The sequence below is a fragment of the Malania oleifera genome, chromosome 1 (assembly GCF_029873635.1).
Source record: "Malania oleifera isolate guangnan ecotype guangnan chromosome 1, ASM2987363v1, whole genome shotgun sequence".
Lineage (NCBI taxonomy): Eukaryota > Viridiplantae > Streptophyta > Magnoliopsida > Santalales > Ximeniaceae > Malania > Malania oleifera.
In genome coordinates, this window is record NC_080417.1 from 88,585,095 (window position 1) to 88,597,635 (window position 12,541).

At 35.6% G+C, this 12,541-nt stretch overlaps 1 protein-coding gene across 1 annotated transcript; it reads right to left on the reverse strand.

Moving 5' to 3' along the window:
- Positions 1–416: 416 nt before the first annotated feature.
- On the reverse strand, positions 417–11,409 carry LOC131147293 (GDSL esterase/lipase 7-like). Its single transcript, XM_058097051.1, has 5 exons — positions 11,124–11,409; positions 10,136–10,257; positions 2,254–2,502; positions 868–1,126; positions 417–785 (listed from the first exon to the last, which is right to left on the reverse strand). Exons 1-5 carry the CDS (start codon positions 11,407–11,409, stop codon positions 571–573), a joined length of 1,131 nt encoding a protein of 376 aa, XP_057953034.1. The 3' UTR covers positions 417–570.
- Positions 11,410–12,541: the final 1,132 nt, after the last annotated feature.

Here is a 12,541-nt window from a genome sequence, read left to right on the forward strand (position 1 = left end):
TTGAAATCAATGTTCTTGGCATGGAATTGTTCAAAGCTCAAAGGGCTTTTTAGAAAGATGAAAGCAGCTATTTCGACAGCCATTTGTTGGGAAATTTGGAAGGAAAGGAACGGAATAATCTTTAAGGAAGCTACTCCACTACTACAAAGGTGTAAGATAAGTGTTTATCAAATTTTTATCTTTGGACTAGACCCAATTCAGTGTTGTGTCACCGGGACTAGGATGAGTTTTTCTCCATTTTCCAAAATTTTGGAGGGTGATTAAATTCATCCCTTTCCTGTTCTACTGTAATTTTCCTTCGAGGGGGAAGATCAAAGCCTCCTGCTTCTTGCTCCCTTAATATAAATTTATCTTCTTTATTTCTTAAAAAAAATAATAATAATAATAATACAAGCGGGAGAGGACATGATCCACCCTTGATCAAGATAATTAATTAAATTTCATAAATAAATAAAAAAAATAGACGCTTAATTATATCAACAAATGGAACAGAACTTCGAGGGGATGTAATTGAAGTAAACGGTCTCACGCATGTATGCATGCGTGCATGCACAGATTGATTTCAAATATCTAAAGGCGAACGAGGTTGTGAAGGTTCATGGGACGGCAGACTGAGTCATTGGTGATGCACTGGGCGGCGAGCAGGGAATAGGCAGCCTCCGTAAGATGAAAAGCATCCCAAAAGAAGTGTTGGCCTGCGTCTGGACACGGCGGTAGCTCCGGAATGCACGAAGCTGTCCCATTCAACCACGTCGTGCAGCATGCGTTCTCCGCATCTGCTAACCCTACATCCAGATCCAAACGTACAGCACTGGAAATTAATTCCAACAAACATACATGAACAGAGATTATAAAGAAGGAAATTACCGTAAAGGGAAGGATTTTGGATGGCATGGTGGGCGAGGGCATTGACGCGGCCCAGAACGAAGGTGGAGGGCTTGAAGGAGGAGGTGAAGTTTTGGAGCATGGGAGAAAGCATGGCGTTGAAATATGAAACCAGCTGGTTGGATTTAGCCACGCATTCACGGTTAGCATCGTATCTTATGTCCTTTCTGATGGATGGGATGCACCCGATTGGCCCAATCTCAAACATTACTATCTTTCTCGCTCCTAACGTCAGTAACTTCTGCTCCATGCATGAGGATAATTAAACAAATAAATAAAGAATAAGCATTGGCAGTACTTGAAGGGCTAATTAAATTAGGTGGGTGCCTGCACTTGACTACCTTCCTCCAATGCAACAGTGTGTGTAGATATGGAGTCCATCCCCGCAAAACCCTTTTGTCTTCTCTTTATTGTTGAAGTGACTGATAGTTAATGATGGGTACTAATAACTACTACTTAAAAGTTTATATTGAGTCCAAATTACTCTACGTAAGGTAATCTATTTCTCATCTTATATTCTTTCTGATCATATAGTTCAAAAATAAGACCTCCAAAAATCCCAAACTTTAATTAATTTTGGGATGACCCCAAAAAAGCATCGATAGATTTGTATTCTAAACTCTTAATATTAATAGAACTTTGATTAATTAGTCAATTTGATTTAGATTTTGTTTAAATTTTTATGAAAAAGCTAAAGTTTGTTTTGTTGTGGAAGACAAGTTTCATTTTTTATTTAATTTTTTCAAAAAAATTTACAAAAACACAGTTAGTCAAATTTTAATTTTTAAAACATTTGTATAAAACAAATGAACTAAAAGAAAAAAACAATTTTGACACTATTTTCTTTCAGAAACTACTTAATTTTTCATTTGAATTTTTCGAATAATTACAGAAAATGCTGGCTTATTTTATAATTTTCTAAATTTATATAGATAAGTTAGAAAACATCCTTTCATTATTATTCGAGATTTCTTCCTCTAACTTTACTTGTGTGAGCGTGGAATTCGAATTTTGAACTTTAATTTTTTGTGCATTTATGTATAGAGCTTGCTATAAATCGACTCAACCCCAAATTCAAGTCCCAAAATATATATTCTAAACATTACCTTATATAAATTTTGTAGAATTAGAAAAGAAATTGTGTTTTTGTGATTATTTTGAACTATAGGAATGTAAAATGATTTAAACATTTTAATAAACTCTTTATTTTGTATCTTTTTAATTCGAATTTTAATTTTTTTTAAATAATTTTTAAAAATAAATATATTTTTCACAACTAAACGGAGGACGATTAGTGCTCGAGTGTGAAGATACGAAACAAATAACACAAATTTTTAAACGGGGGGAGAGATTACTCATTAGTATTACCTCAAAAGACTGAGCGAGTTTATCAATGAGGAGTCGAGCAAATGCCTGAGGAGAGTACCGCTTACTTGTGTCATAAAAATAAGGCTTGAGATAATTGTTCAAATAGTCATTACTGCCCACCAAGACTACAAATATAGACTTTGACAAATATGTTGCGAGCGCTTGTGGGCTTTTAAATTTAATAGGCAATTCCATTTCAGCTGTCATTTGAAACAATTTAATTTGTTCCTTCAAATTTAAACATTTACCCTGCAAAATTTAACACATCGCATTACAGTATGAAGTAAGATGGCGTTTGGTAATTACAATTAAGTTTAGGAATCGAAATTAAAATGGTTCATTCTCATTCTTAACATAATATTATTTTGATTCTCACTCCGTATAAGAATTGGATTCTCCCTTTTAGTTACATTTTAATTCTTGGCTCTTACCCTGAAATTAAATTCTAATTCCTAGAAACACAATTATATGTACGGTAGCTTATATTAATATAATGTATTATATATTACATAAATTTTAGAAATAATATTGATATTATGATATCATTATTAATATTTAAAATATCATAATATATTTTAATATAAATATTAAGTCATCATTATTTATATTTTTACTATGCATAATAATGTTACAACTTGTGACGTGACTATTGATTTATTATATTATAATTTTTAATATTAAAAATTAATAAATAAAATAAAATGTTTGTTATCACCAATTATAAATGTATAATAATACAATTTAATAATGATATAGAATAGAAAAATATATTATACTATTGTATATTATGTATACGCAGGCACATATATATTATAATATTATATTATGTACAATATACATGGTATATACTCCATAAATATAAAAAATAAAATTAATGTAATACTATATGTAACATGATAAAAGATAATAGAATGGTATTATATTATAAGATAAATCTTTCATATTGTTAAAATTATCAACTGATCAAAGAAGTTAAACTAATCTATTTTTTTAAGTGATTTAATTGACAATGAATCGCACTAAAAACATACAAAAGGGTACTACTTAAATATTGTTTGTATTATATGTGTTTCAATATAATGTTTAGCTCCATGCTAAAATGATATATTGTTAAAACTTTGTATTTTACAAAATATTCTATTGACCGAGGAACTTGTTATAACCGGAGGAGTCCGTAGATGTCCTTCATATATATAGGTGAACACCAACTTGACCCAAAAGTTGATAAAAAACACCACTAAGAGTCAATCCTAAATCTTAAAAACACGGCCTCATTATTATCCTACTCAAATATAATATATATTATGCAAATTTTAAAAGTATATTAATATTATGATTTCATCAAAAATAAAATATATAATAATGTATTTTAATATTTATTATAACTTATAAAAATTAAGAAAATAGTGGTACGATTATTGATTTATTATATTATCATTTATAATATTAAAATAAAATAAAATATTTATTATTGTCATTGATTATAATATATAATAATAAAATTTAGAATGATATAATATTAAAAAATATATACTACTAACGTAGCAAATATGCAAGAGGAATCAGACATTTTCTTTCTGATTCTAGTGAATTTCAATTTTAGTTTTAATTTTGATTCAAGCTTTTAACCAAATGTTACCTAGATTATTGATTAAAAATTTTTAATTTTTAATTTCTATTGGCTGTTACATTTAATTTGAAAATAATATTAATTATATAATTTGATAGTATTACATGTATGAAAATCAAGTTTATAAAATTATTATTTATTTAAATTTAATGATTTAACACATAAGAGCATATGTAACACGGTTCTCTATTTGTATCTATATATACACAAAGTCCCGCTAGCCGTTGGATCAAGCCCCTCCCCATCTTCAATGTAGAGGGTCAGCCCAATCACGAGTCAGCAGGGCTCTCTCTCTCTCTCTCTCTCTCTCTGTCTCTCTCTCTCTCACGCACACACATTTAAGTTAAAATATACAAGTTATGAATATTTATGCTTCCATTGATATGTTTTTTAAAAAATATATATATATTTTAAATTTAAAATTTATTTACTAAACTTTAGAATAAATTCAATATGTTGTGCTTTAAAATTAGAATTCAAAGTATTAAATGGCATTTAGTTTACAATGTTAGTTCGTCACAATTTTATTTTTATTATAAAGATGCAAATTTTAGAACTGTTTTATATTACATATCCAAATTCTGTTGAAATAGTAAACTTGATGGTGGACGGTGGCAGCAATGGTTGACGATGGCTGCCGACCAGCCGCTTCTGTTGAACGACGGTCACCATCCTCACCTACCAGCAGCTTATGTTAATTATTGTGTTTTAGTATCTACTATAAATAGTTGTGTGTGTGCAATGTAAAGTGTGGTGTGTTGAGAGTATAAAACCAGTGAGCGTGAAAGAGAGTTCTGATTTGAAGTTCTCTATATTTTTTTAGATTGAAATACATTGTTATTGTGCATTTATTGTCATTGAGTTTCAGTCACAACTAGTGACTAAGCGTTCCTCTCCACCCATCAGTGGCATCAAAGCATTCAGGTACGCCAAAATTCGCCAAACAAAGGCAAATTAAGAAAAAAAATTCAATTTTCTCCCAGATTTGAATTTGCTCAAAATCCAAAATTGAGCCTACCATTGTGAAATTCGACTCGAGAAGATTCCAACGGTAAAAACCACGTCTCAAACAGACTTCGAGAAACTCCGTACGTGCTCACACGCTCCTCAGACAGTTTCAGCTCCTTTCCCACATGCCAACGAAGACTCCGGCACCGGCGACACGCGCCCCACGCGCTCCGCACGCGTCTTCCTCGCCCACTTGGTGAGATCCAACCCGGCCAACAACCCGCGACCCAGATCCGTGAGCCGCAACCAAGATCCGTTCCTAAGACTCGACCCGCGTCCCAATCGCCGACACGCGACACGCGCAGACGCTGCCACGTGGACTAACGGTAAGCCTTAATGCCGTTAAACAGCCGTTAAGTTAAACCGGCCAATATAAAAAACCACACGAAAATTCCTGTAACAAGTTCAATGACTTTTGGACCGGTTCTTTGCAACCCAAAACCGGTTCCTAAGGTTTTTCGACCTTACGAACACATTGGTAGCATCAGATTTTCCAAAATCAGTCCTCATCTCTCTGTTTTTATATATTAAATTCGATGGCTAACGGTACTACACAAGCAATTATTCCAAAATTGACCTAGGAGAATTATGACAACTGGTCTATTCAAATGAGAACCCTTCTAAGTGCTCAAGATGTCATGGACATATCGTTCAAGATGAGTACAGAGAAAGCCTATCAAAGGAAGTCGAAACAACTATGTCAGATGCTCCAAGAACGACCTTGTGAGCCAATCGAAAGAAGGATTGCAAGGCGAAGTCCATAATCTACCAAGGCCTTGATGAGGCCACATTCGAAATCATCGCCTCTGCCAAGACATCCAAAGAAGTTTGGGACTCTCTCCATCGAACACACAAAGGTGCAGACAAAGTGAAAAAGATTCGTCTTCAAACATTGCGAGGTGAGTTCGAATTCTAAAAATGAAATCTATTGAATCTATTGCTGATTACTATACATGAGTTATGATAGTATCAAATCAATTGAGAAGAAATGGAGAGACTCTCAATGACGAGAGAATTTGTGAGAAAATTTTGTGATCTCTAGATCCAAAATATGATTATATAGTTGTGACCCTAGAAGAAACAAAAGATTTGGAAATAATGTCCGTAGAAGAACTTGTGGGCTCACTCCAAACCCATGAGCAGAAAGTCAACATAAGGAGTGATGATAAAGCACTAGAGCAAGCCCTCCAAACGAAGTTATCTCTCACTACAGATAAATACGACAAAGGGGGGACGTCACAACAAGGAAGAGGACGAGGCTGAGGATCTCGCGGAAGAAATTTTGGAAACTTTGACTCTAGAGGAGATGGCAGAGGGGGAAGAGGTCCCACTAGAGGAGGACAAAATCAACATAACTATGTCCCACGAGGCAGAGGACAAGGAAGAAAAGGAGGATACAATAACTGCTCAAATGTAGACAAAAGAAACATTCAATGCTACAACTGCCACAAGTACGGTAACTACAGCAATGAGTGTTGGGGGCGACAACAAGAAAAGGTAAGCGAGGAGGCCAACCTTGCTGAAAATTGAACATGTAGATGGAGAGTCGTTGATGCTGATGGCACACAATCATATGACTGGCAAAAAGAACCTATTCTTTGAACTTGATGAGAAAGTTCAGGAGGAGATCTCTTTTGGCGATAAATCTAAAATCCCAGTCTGAGGGAGATGAGATTTTTTTTATCAAACAAAAGTCCGAAGATCATGCTTACATCTCCAACGTCTATTACGTGCTAGATATGAAGACTAACATACTTCGTCTCAGATAGCTCATGGAAAGAGGTTACTGAATTAGCCTTAGTTATAAACAGAAGGCGATTATAGACACTTGAGGAAAGCCTGTTACTCGAGTTCAAATGGCAAAGAATCGAATATTTCCGCTTGTTATCCAACATGATAGGCCAAGGTGTTTGAGCACTATCATCAGAGACAAAGACTGGCTATGGCATCTAAGGTATAGGCATCTAAATTTTGAAAGTTTGAAACAATTGAGAAGCAATAAGATAGTGAAAGGCTTACCCAACATCCATCACCCAAATGTGATATGTGAAAGTTGTATTCTGAGCAAGCAACATAGAAACAGCTTTGGAAAACAAGCTGACTGGAGATCTACCATGCCGCTCCAACTAGTACACATAAGACGTGTGTGGTCCACTAAGATCATTTCGAATGAACAGAATCAATACTTCCTAACCTTAATCGATGACTACAGCAGGAAGACCTAGGTCTACTTCCTAAAAAGCAAGTCAGAGGTGTTCGATAAGTTCAAAGAATTCAAAGCTCTTGTGGAGAAACAGAGAGGCTATTGCATCAAGTCACTCTGGTCAAACCAAGGATGAGAGTACAAAGACGAAACTTTCCTGGAATTCCTTAGGCAACAAGGGATTCAAACACAGTTCACACTGACCTACACTCCCCAGTTGAATGGTGTAGCTGAAAGGAAGAACCACACAATCCTTAACATGGCTAGGAGCATGTTAAAGGATAAGAATGTGCCCAAGAGTTTTTGGGCAGAAGCAGTGTCATGTGCAGTTTATCTACTCAATCGGTGTCCTACAAATAGTCTTGATACAAAGACATCATATGAAGCCTGGAGTACTCACAAGCCCATTGTAAGTCATCTTAGGGTGTTTGGCTCCATAGCCTACGCCAAGATCCCAGAAGCAAGAAGGACAAAACTAGATGATAAAGGAGAGAAGTGTATCCTTGTAGGATACGATGATAGCACCATGGGATATTGACTCCATAATCCCATCAACAAGAAACTATTTCACAGTCGGGATGTCATTTTTAAAGAAAATGAATCCTAGAAATGGGACCAGGCTGAATGTTCAAAAGATGCGGAATTGACACTTGAAGGAGAATAACCTACACAGACAAGAGAAGTGGCTATCGAGCCACAAGTTCCCGAGCTGCAGACACCTCCACATGGTTCATCACAAAGGAATGAAGCTCCATCCCATCACCAATAGAGCGTGAAATCTTAGACATGAGACCTAGAGGAGCTCGAACTCTAGCTGACCTGTATGAAACTACAGAACCAATAGAAGAGTATGTTACTTTATATTTTCTATTGTTGACCAGCGACCCGATTAGCTTTGAGGAAGCTAATGAAGAAGAAAAATGGAGAAAAGTGATGGATGATGAGATTCAATCCATCGAGAAGAATAAGACTAAGGAGTTGACAAATCTCTCTAAGGGCCGCAAAACCATTGGTATGAAATGAGTCTACAAGACTAAGAAGAATGCTCAAGGAGAAGTTCAGAGATACAAAGCAAGACTTGTCGCTAAAGGCTACAAGCATAAAGAAGGGATTGATTATGGAGAAATCTTTGCCCCGGTTGCTAGACTTGAAACCATCAGATTACTAATTTCACTTTCAGCACAAAATGGATGAAAGATTTACCAGTTGGATGTGAAATCAACATTTCTGAATGGTTTTCTAGAAGAAGAGATTTATATCGATCAACCACTTGGATATATATAGAAAGGCAAAGAAGATAAAGTGTACAAGTTGAAGAAAGTACTCTATGGCTTGAAGCAGGCACCTCATGTGTAGAACATGAGGATTGATGACTACTTCTAGAAAAATGGATTTGAGAAGTGTCTCTATAAGCATACACTATACATGAAGATGGAGACAGATGGAAGCATGCTAATTGTCTGCCTATATGTTGATGACCTGATCTTCACCGGCAACAATCCAAAGATGTTTGCCGCTTTTAAGAGGAGCATGGTCAAAGAATTCGAAATGACGGATATTGGCCAGATGGCTCATTTCCTTGGCATAGAAGTCGTGCAAATCGAGAAGGGAATCTTCATCTTCCAGAGCCACTATGCAAAAGAAGTACTGAAGAAGTTTGGGATGGACAAATGCAATCCCGTGACAACTCCAGTTGAAACTGGATTGGAATTGAGAAAGAATGAGGAAGGAGATGTTGACCCCACATATTTCAATAGTCTGGTTAGAAGTTTGAGGTATTTGATGTGCACCAGACCAGATATACTCTATGGAGTTGGGCTTGTCAGTAGGTACATGGAGACTCCTGACCAGTCCCACCTGAATGCAGCGAAAAGGATACTTCGATATGTCAAGGGTACCATCACCGATGGTATGTTCTATTCATTAAGAGGTGAATGCAAACTTATCGACTATTCAGATAGCGATTGGGGAAGAGATCTTGATGAAAGAAAAAAGAACGACAAGATTCACATTTTTCATGGGAGATACATCGTTTACATGGTCTTCAAAGAAGCAACTTATCGTAACTTTGTCATCATGTGAAACTGAGTATGTTGCTACCAACTCAGCTGTTTGTCATGGTATATGGATTAGGAATGTACTGAAGTATCTGGGATTTCTTCAAGATAACCCCATAGAAGTCTACATTGACAACCGATCAGCGATTGCACTTGCAAAAAATCTAGTTTACCATGAAAGAAGCAAATATATTGATACTTGATACCATTTTATCATTGAGCATGTCAAGAATAAAGAAGTGAAATTGATATCTTGCAGAACATATGATCAGATTGTTGACATTTTCACGAAACCACTCTGGCATGATATTTTTGCGAGACTGAAGACAATGCTCGGAATGACAAAGTTAGGAGAGTCAAGTTTAAGGGGGGGATGTTGAAATAGTAAACTTGACGATGGATGGTGGCAACAATGGTTGACAACGGTTGCCGACCAACCGCTTCTGTTGAACGTCGATCACCAACCTCACCTGCCAGCAGCTTAGGTTGATTATTTTGTTTTAGTATCTACTATAAATAGTTGTGTGTGTGCAATGTAAAATGTAGTGTGTTGAGAGTGTAAAACCAGTGAGCGTGAGAGAGAGTTCTAATTTGAAGTTCTCTGTATTTTTTTAGATTGAAATATATTGTTATTGTGCATTTATTCTCACTGAGTTTCATTCACAACCAGTGACTGAGCATTCCTCTTCACCCATAAAATTCAAATCTAAGACCTCTCCAAGCATACTATAAGTAAACTAATTCATGCACAAAATTTCTCGACGAACACCAAATTGACTTCATGATTTATAAAATAAAAAATGTAATTTTGTATGATTATGGTTTAGTCATTCTTTTAAATATTTTGCATTATTTTCAAAAGATAATGATAGTTTTTATCCTCAAAATAATTTGTGTTACACACAATCGTAATTAAGAAGTTAAAAAATCCAAATTAATTAACGCAGAGATGCAAATTAGGGTGGATAATTTTCAACAACTCACCAGATAGTTTCCACTTTCAGGAAGAATCCCACATGATCCAGATGCATAATTCACGCCTGCCAATGGTGTTGATTTCTGAATACTCAAGTATGGTGGAGAAAGTGGCAGTCCAAGAAATTCAGCTTCATCCACAATAATAATGGCAAAATGTGAATATTTAGAAACAATTCTTTTAATATCCAAAGTTTTTAGAAAAAGAAATATATATTACAAGAAGGAACTACGACGCTGATGATGATAATTATATGGATGTGTGAAAAATAAACACAAGAAACTGTTTTTGTTAGATTACTACTTTACCTAAAAGCTTAAACTGTTACGTTGTGAGCCAACAATGTATATCAAGATTTAACACTCCCTTGCACGTGCAGCCTGACAGCACGTGAAGAGATATACACATGATAAATAACACACATAATAGGAAATGCAATAATTTTTTTAAAATTGTGAGCAACAAGAACTTAAGACCTGCAGTTTGATATCATGTTAAATTAACACTTTACTTAAAAGTTTAAACTGTTAGGTTGTGAGCTAATAATGTATATCAAACTTTAATAATTTACGTCCCTTGTGTGTGAGCAGGAAATTTAAAGATTAAGGTTGAATTGGTGTGAATTTAGTAAAGTTTTATACAATTTCATACCATATATGTTCTTACTAGAAATAATTATAGTGGCTTTCCCCTTCATTACTTTGTCCATATATATTTGATAATTCGAGAATTTCAGTCATCAATGCACGGCTTTGGACATTATGGTGCGACACTAAGTCAGGGGATTAAAGCCAACCGCACATTGACACGCCCCTGATAATTCACCGGAGTAAATTCTCAAGAGAGAATCGAACTCGTGACTTGATTAGGATTACCAAAATTATAAATCATCTTTACCACTTGAACCAATTCAGCTGGACCATTACTTAGCCTACACTTGCAGGCATGGAAATATATGTATGTATTATGATATACGCATGAAACAAGGGTACGCACCAATAAAATCAGGGACAGTTCTGCCATTGGTGAACCTGCCGGTGAATCCGTTGACGAAGTTGGCGCCATAAGGCAGATAATCGGCCTTGGCCACGGTGGGTAAAAAATTGTTGTTGCCGCTGTCCGCCAGCGAATCCCCGAACACGTATAATGCTGGCGCAAGCGGATGATTAAGAGAGTAGCCACTGAAAAGTTCCGCTGCTCCCTCACTGCTACAACCACGTATCCACGTACAGAATACAGTGAAAAGGAAGAAGAAGAAGAATATTGCAGAAATGTTCATCATGGTCGACTCTGAAATATTCTTCCTTGTCTTTAGCTATTTGCTTACGAATTTCGATCCACAAACATCGGACAGAGAGGTTTTCTGTATAATTTGGAGGGAGAGGAATATATATAGGAGAGTGAGCCAATAATGATCACTTCGCTATTTGCATGAAGGAGTGCTTCAAAGGTGGCGGAGATGGTAGTGGCTGGGATTGATGCACGTATGTGAGGACTTCGATCCATTCCCATTTTGTCGGGAATCTTACACGTTATTCAAGTGCGGACCAACTTCTATAGTAAACCTCTTTGACCAAAACTACTCTTCAATTTTTCTTCTTATAATTAGTCGAGATGGCTTCATTCCTAATATCTACATTCTTTTTCTCTCATTTTGTGTTTTGCATTTAAAATTTTTTTTTTCTTTTAAGAATTCTTCTATGTGTGCCCAAATCCCATCCCAACAACACCCCCAATAAATAAATAAATAAATAAATAAATGGCATTTGAGTCACAGATGGTCTAATTCTTTTTTTTTTTTTTTTTGGTTCATTCAAGATCTAAATCACTACAAAAATGAAGCCTTTTAATGACAGTTTTAAACCGTCACTAATAATAGCAAGTCGTCACTAATATTTATATTAGTGACGATTTAGTGACGCTTACGTTGTGGTGACTATAATGACGGTCTCAATTGACTATTAGTAATAGTTTAGTGACACTTATGAGGTAGAGACTATAACAATGGTCTCAACTGACTATTAGTGACGGATATTGATCATCACTAAAGGCATACTATTAGTGACGGTTTTAAAACCGTCGCTAAAGACATACTATTAGTGTCAATTTTAAAACTGTCACTAAAGACTTACTATTAGTGACAGTTTTAGAACTGTTACTAAAGATATAGTACTAGTGACGATTTCAAATCATCACTGAAGGCATACTATTAGTGTTGGTTTTAGAATGGGTAGACCATCGCGCGACCATCAAAGTAGTATGGAGCGATCTTGTCAACTTTGTGTGATATTGACCATCGATTTTCAAAATAGGTTGGCCATCGCATGACCATCGCTCCAATTGGGTGCGACCTGGTTGAGAGCCTATTTTCCACATTAAGTTGGGGATCGACTAGCCGTAACCTGGTACGGCCT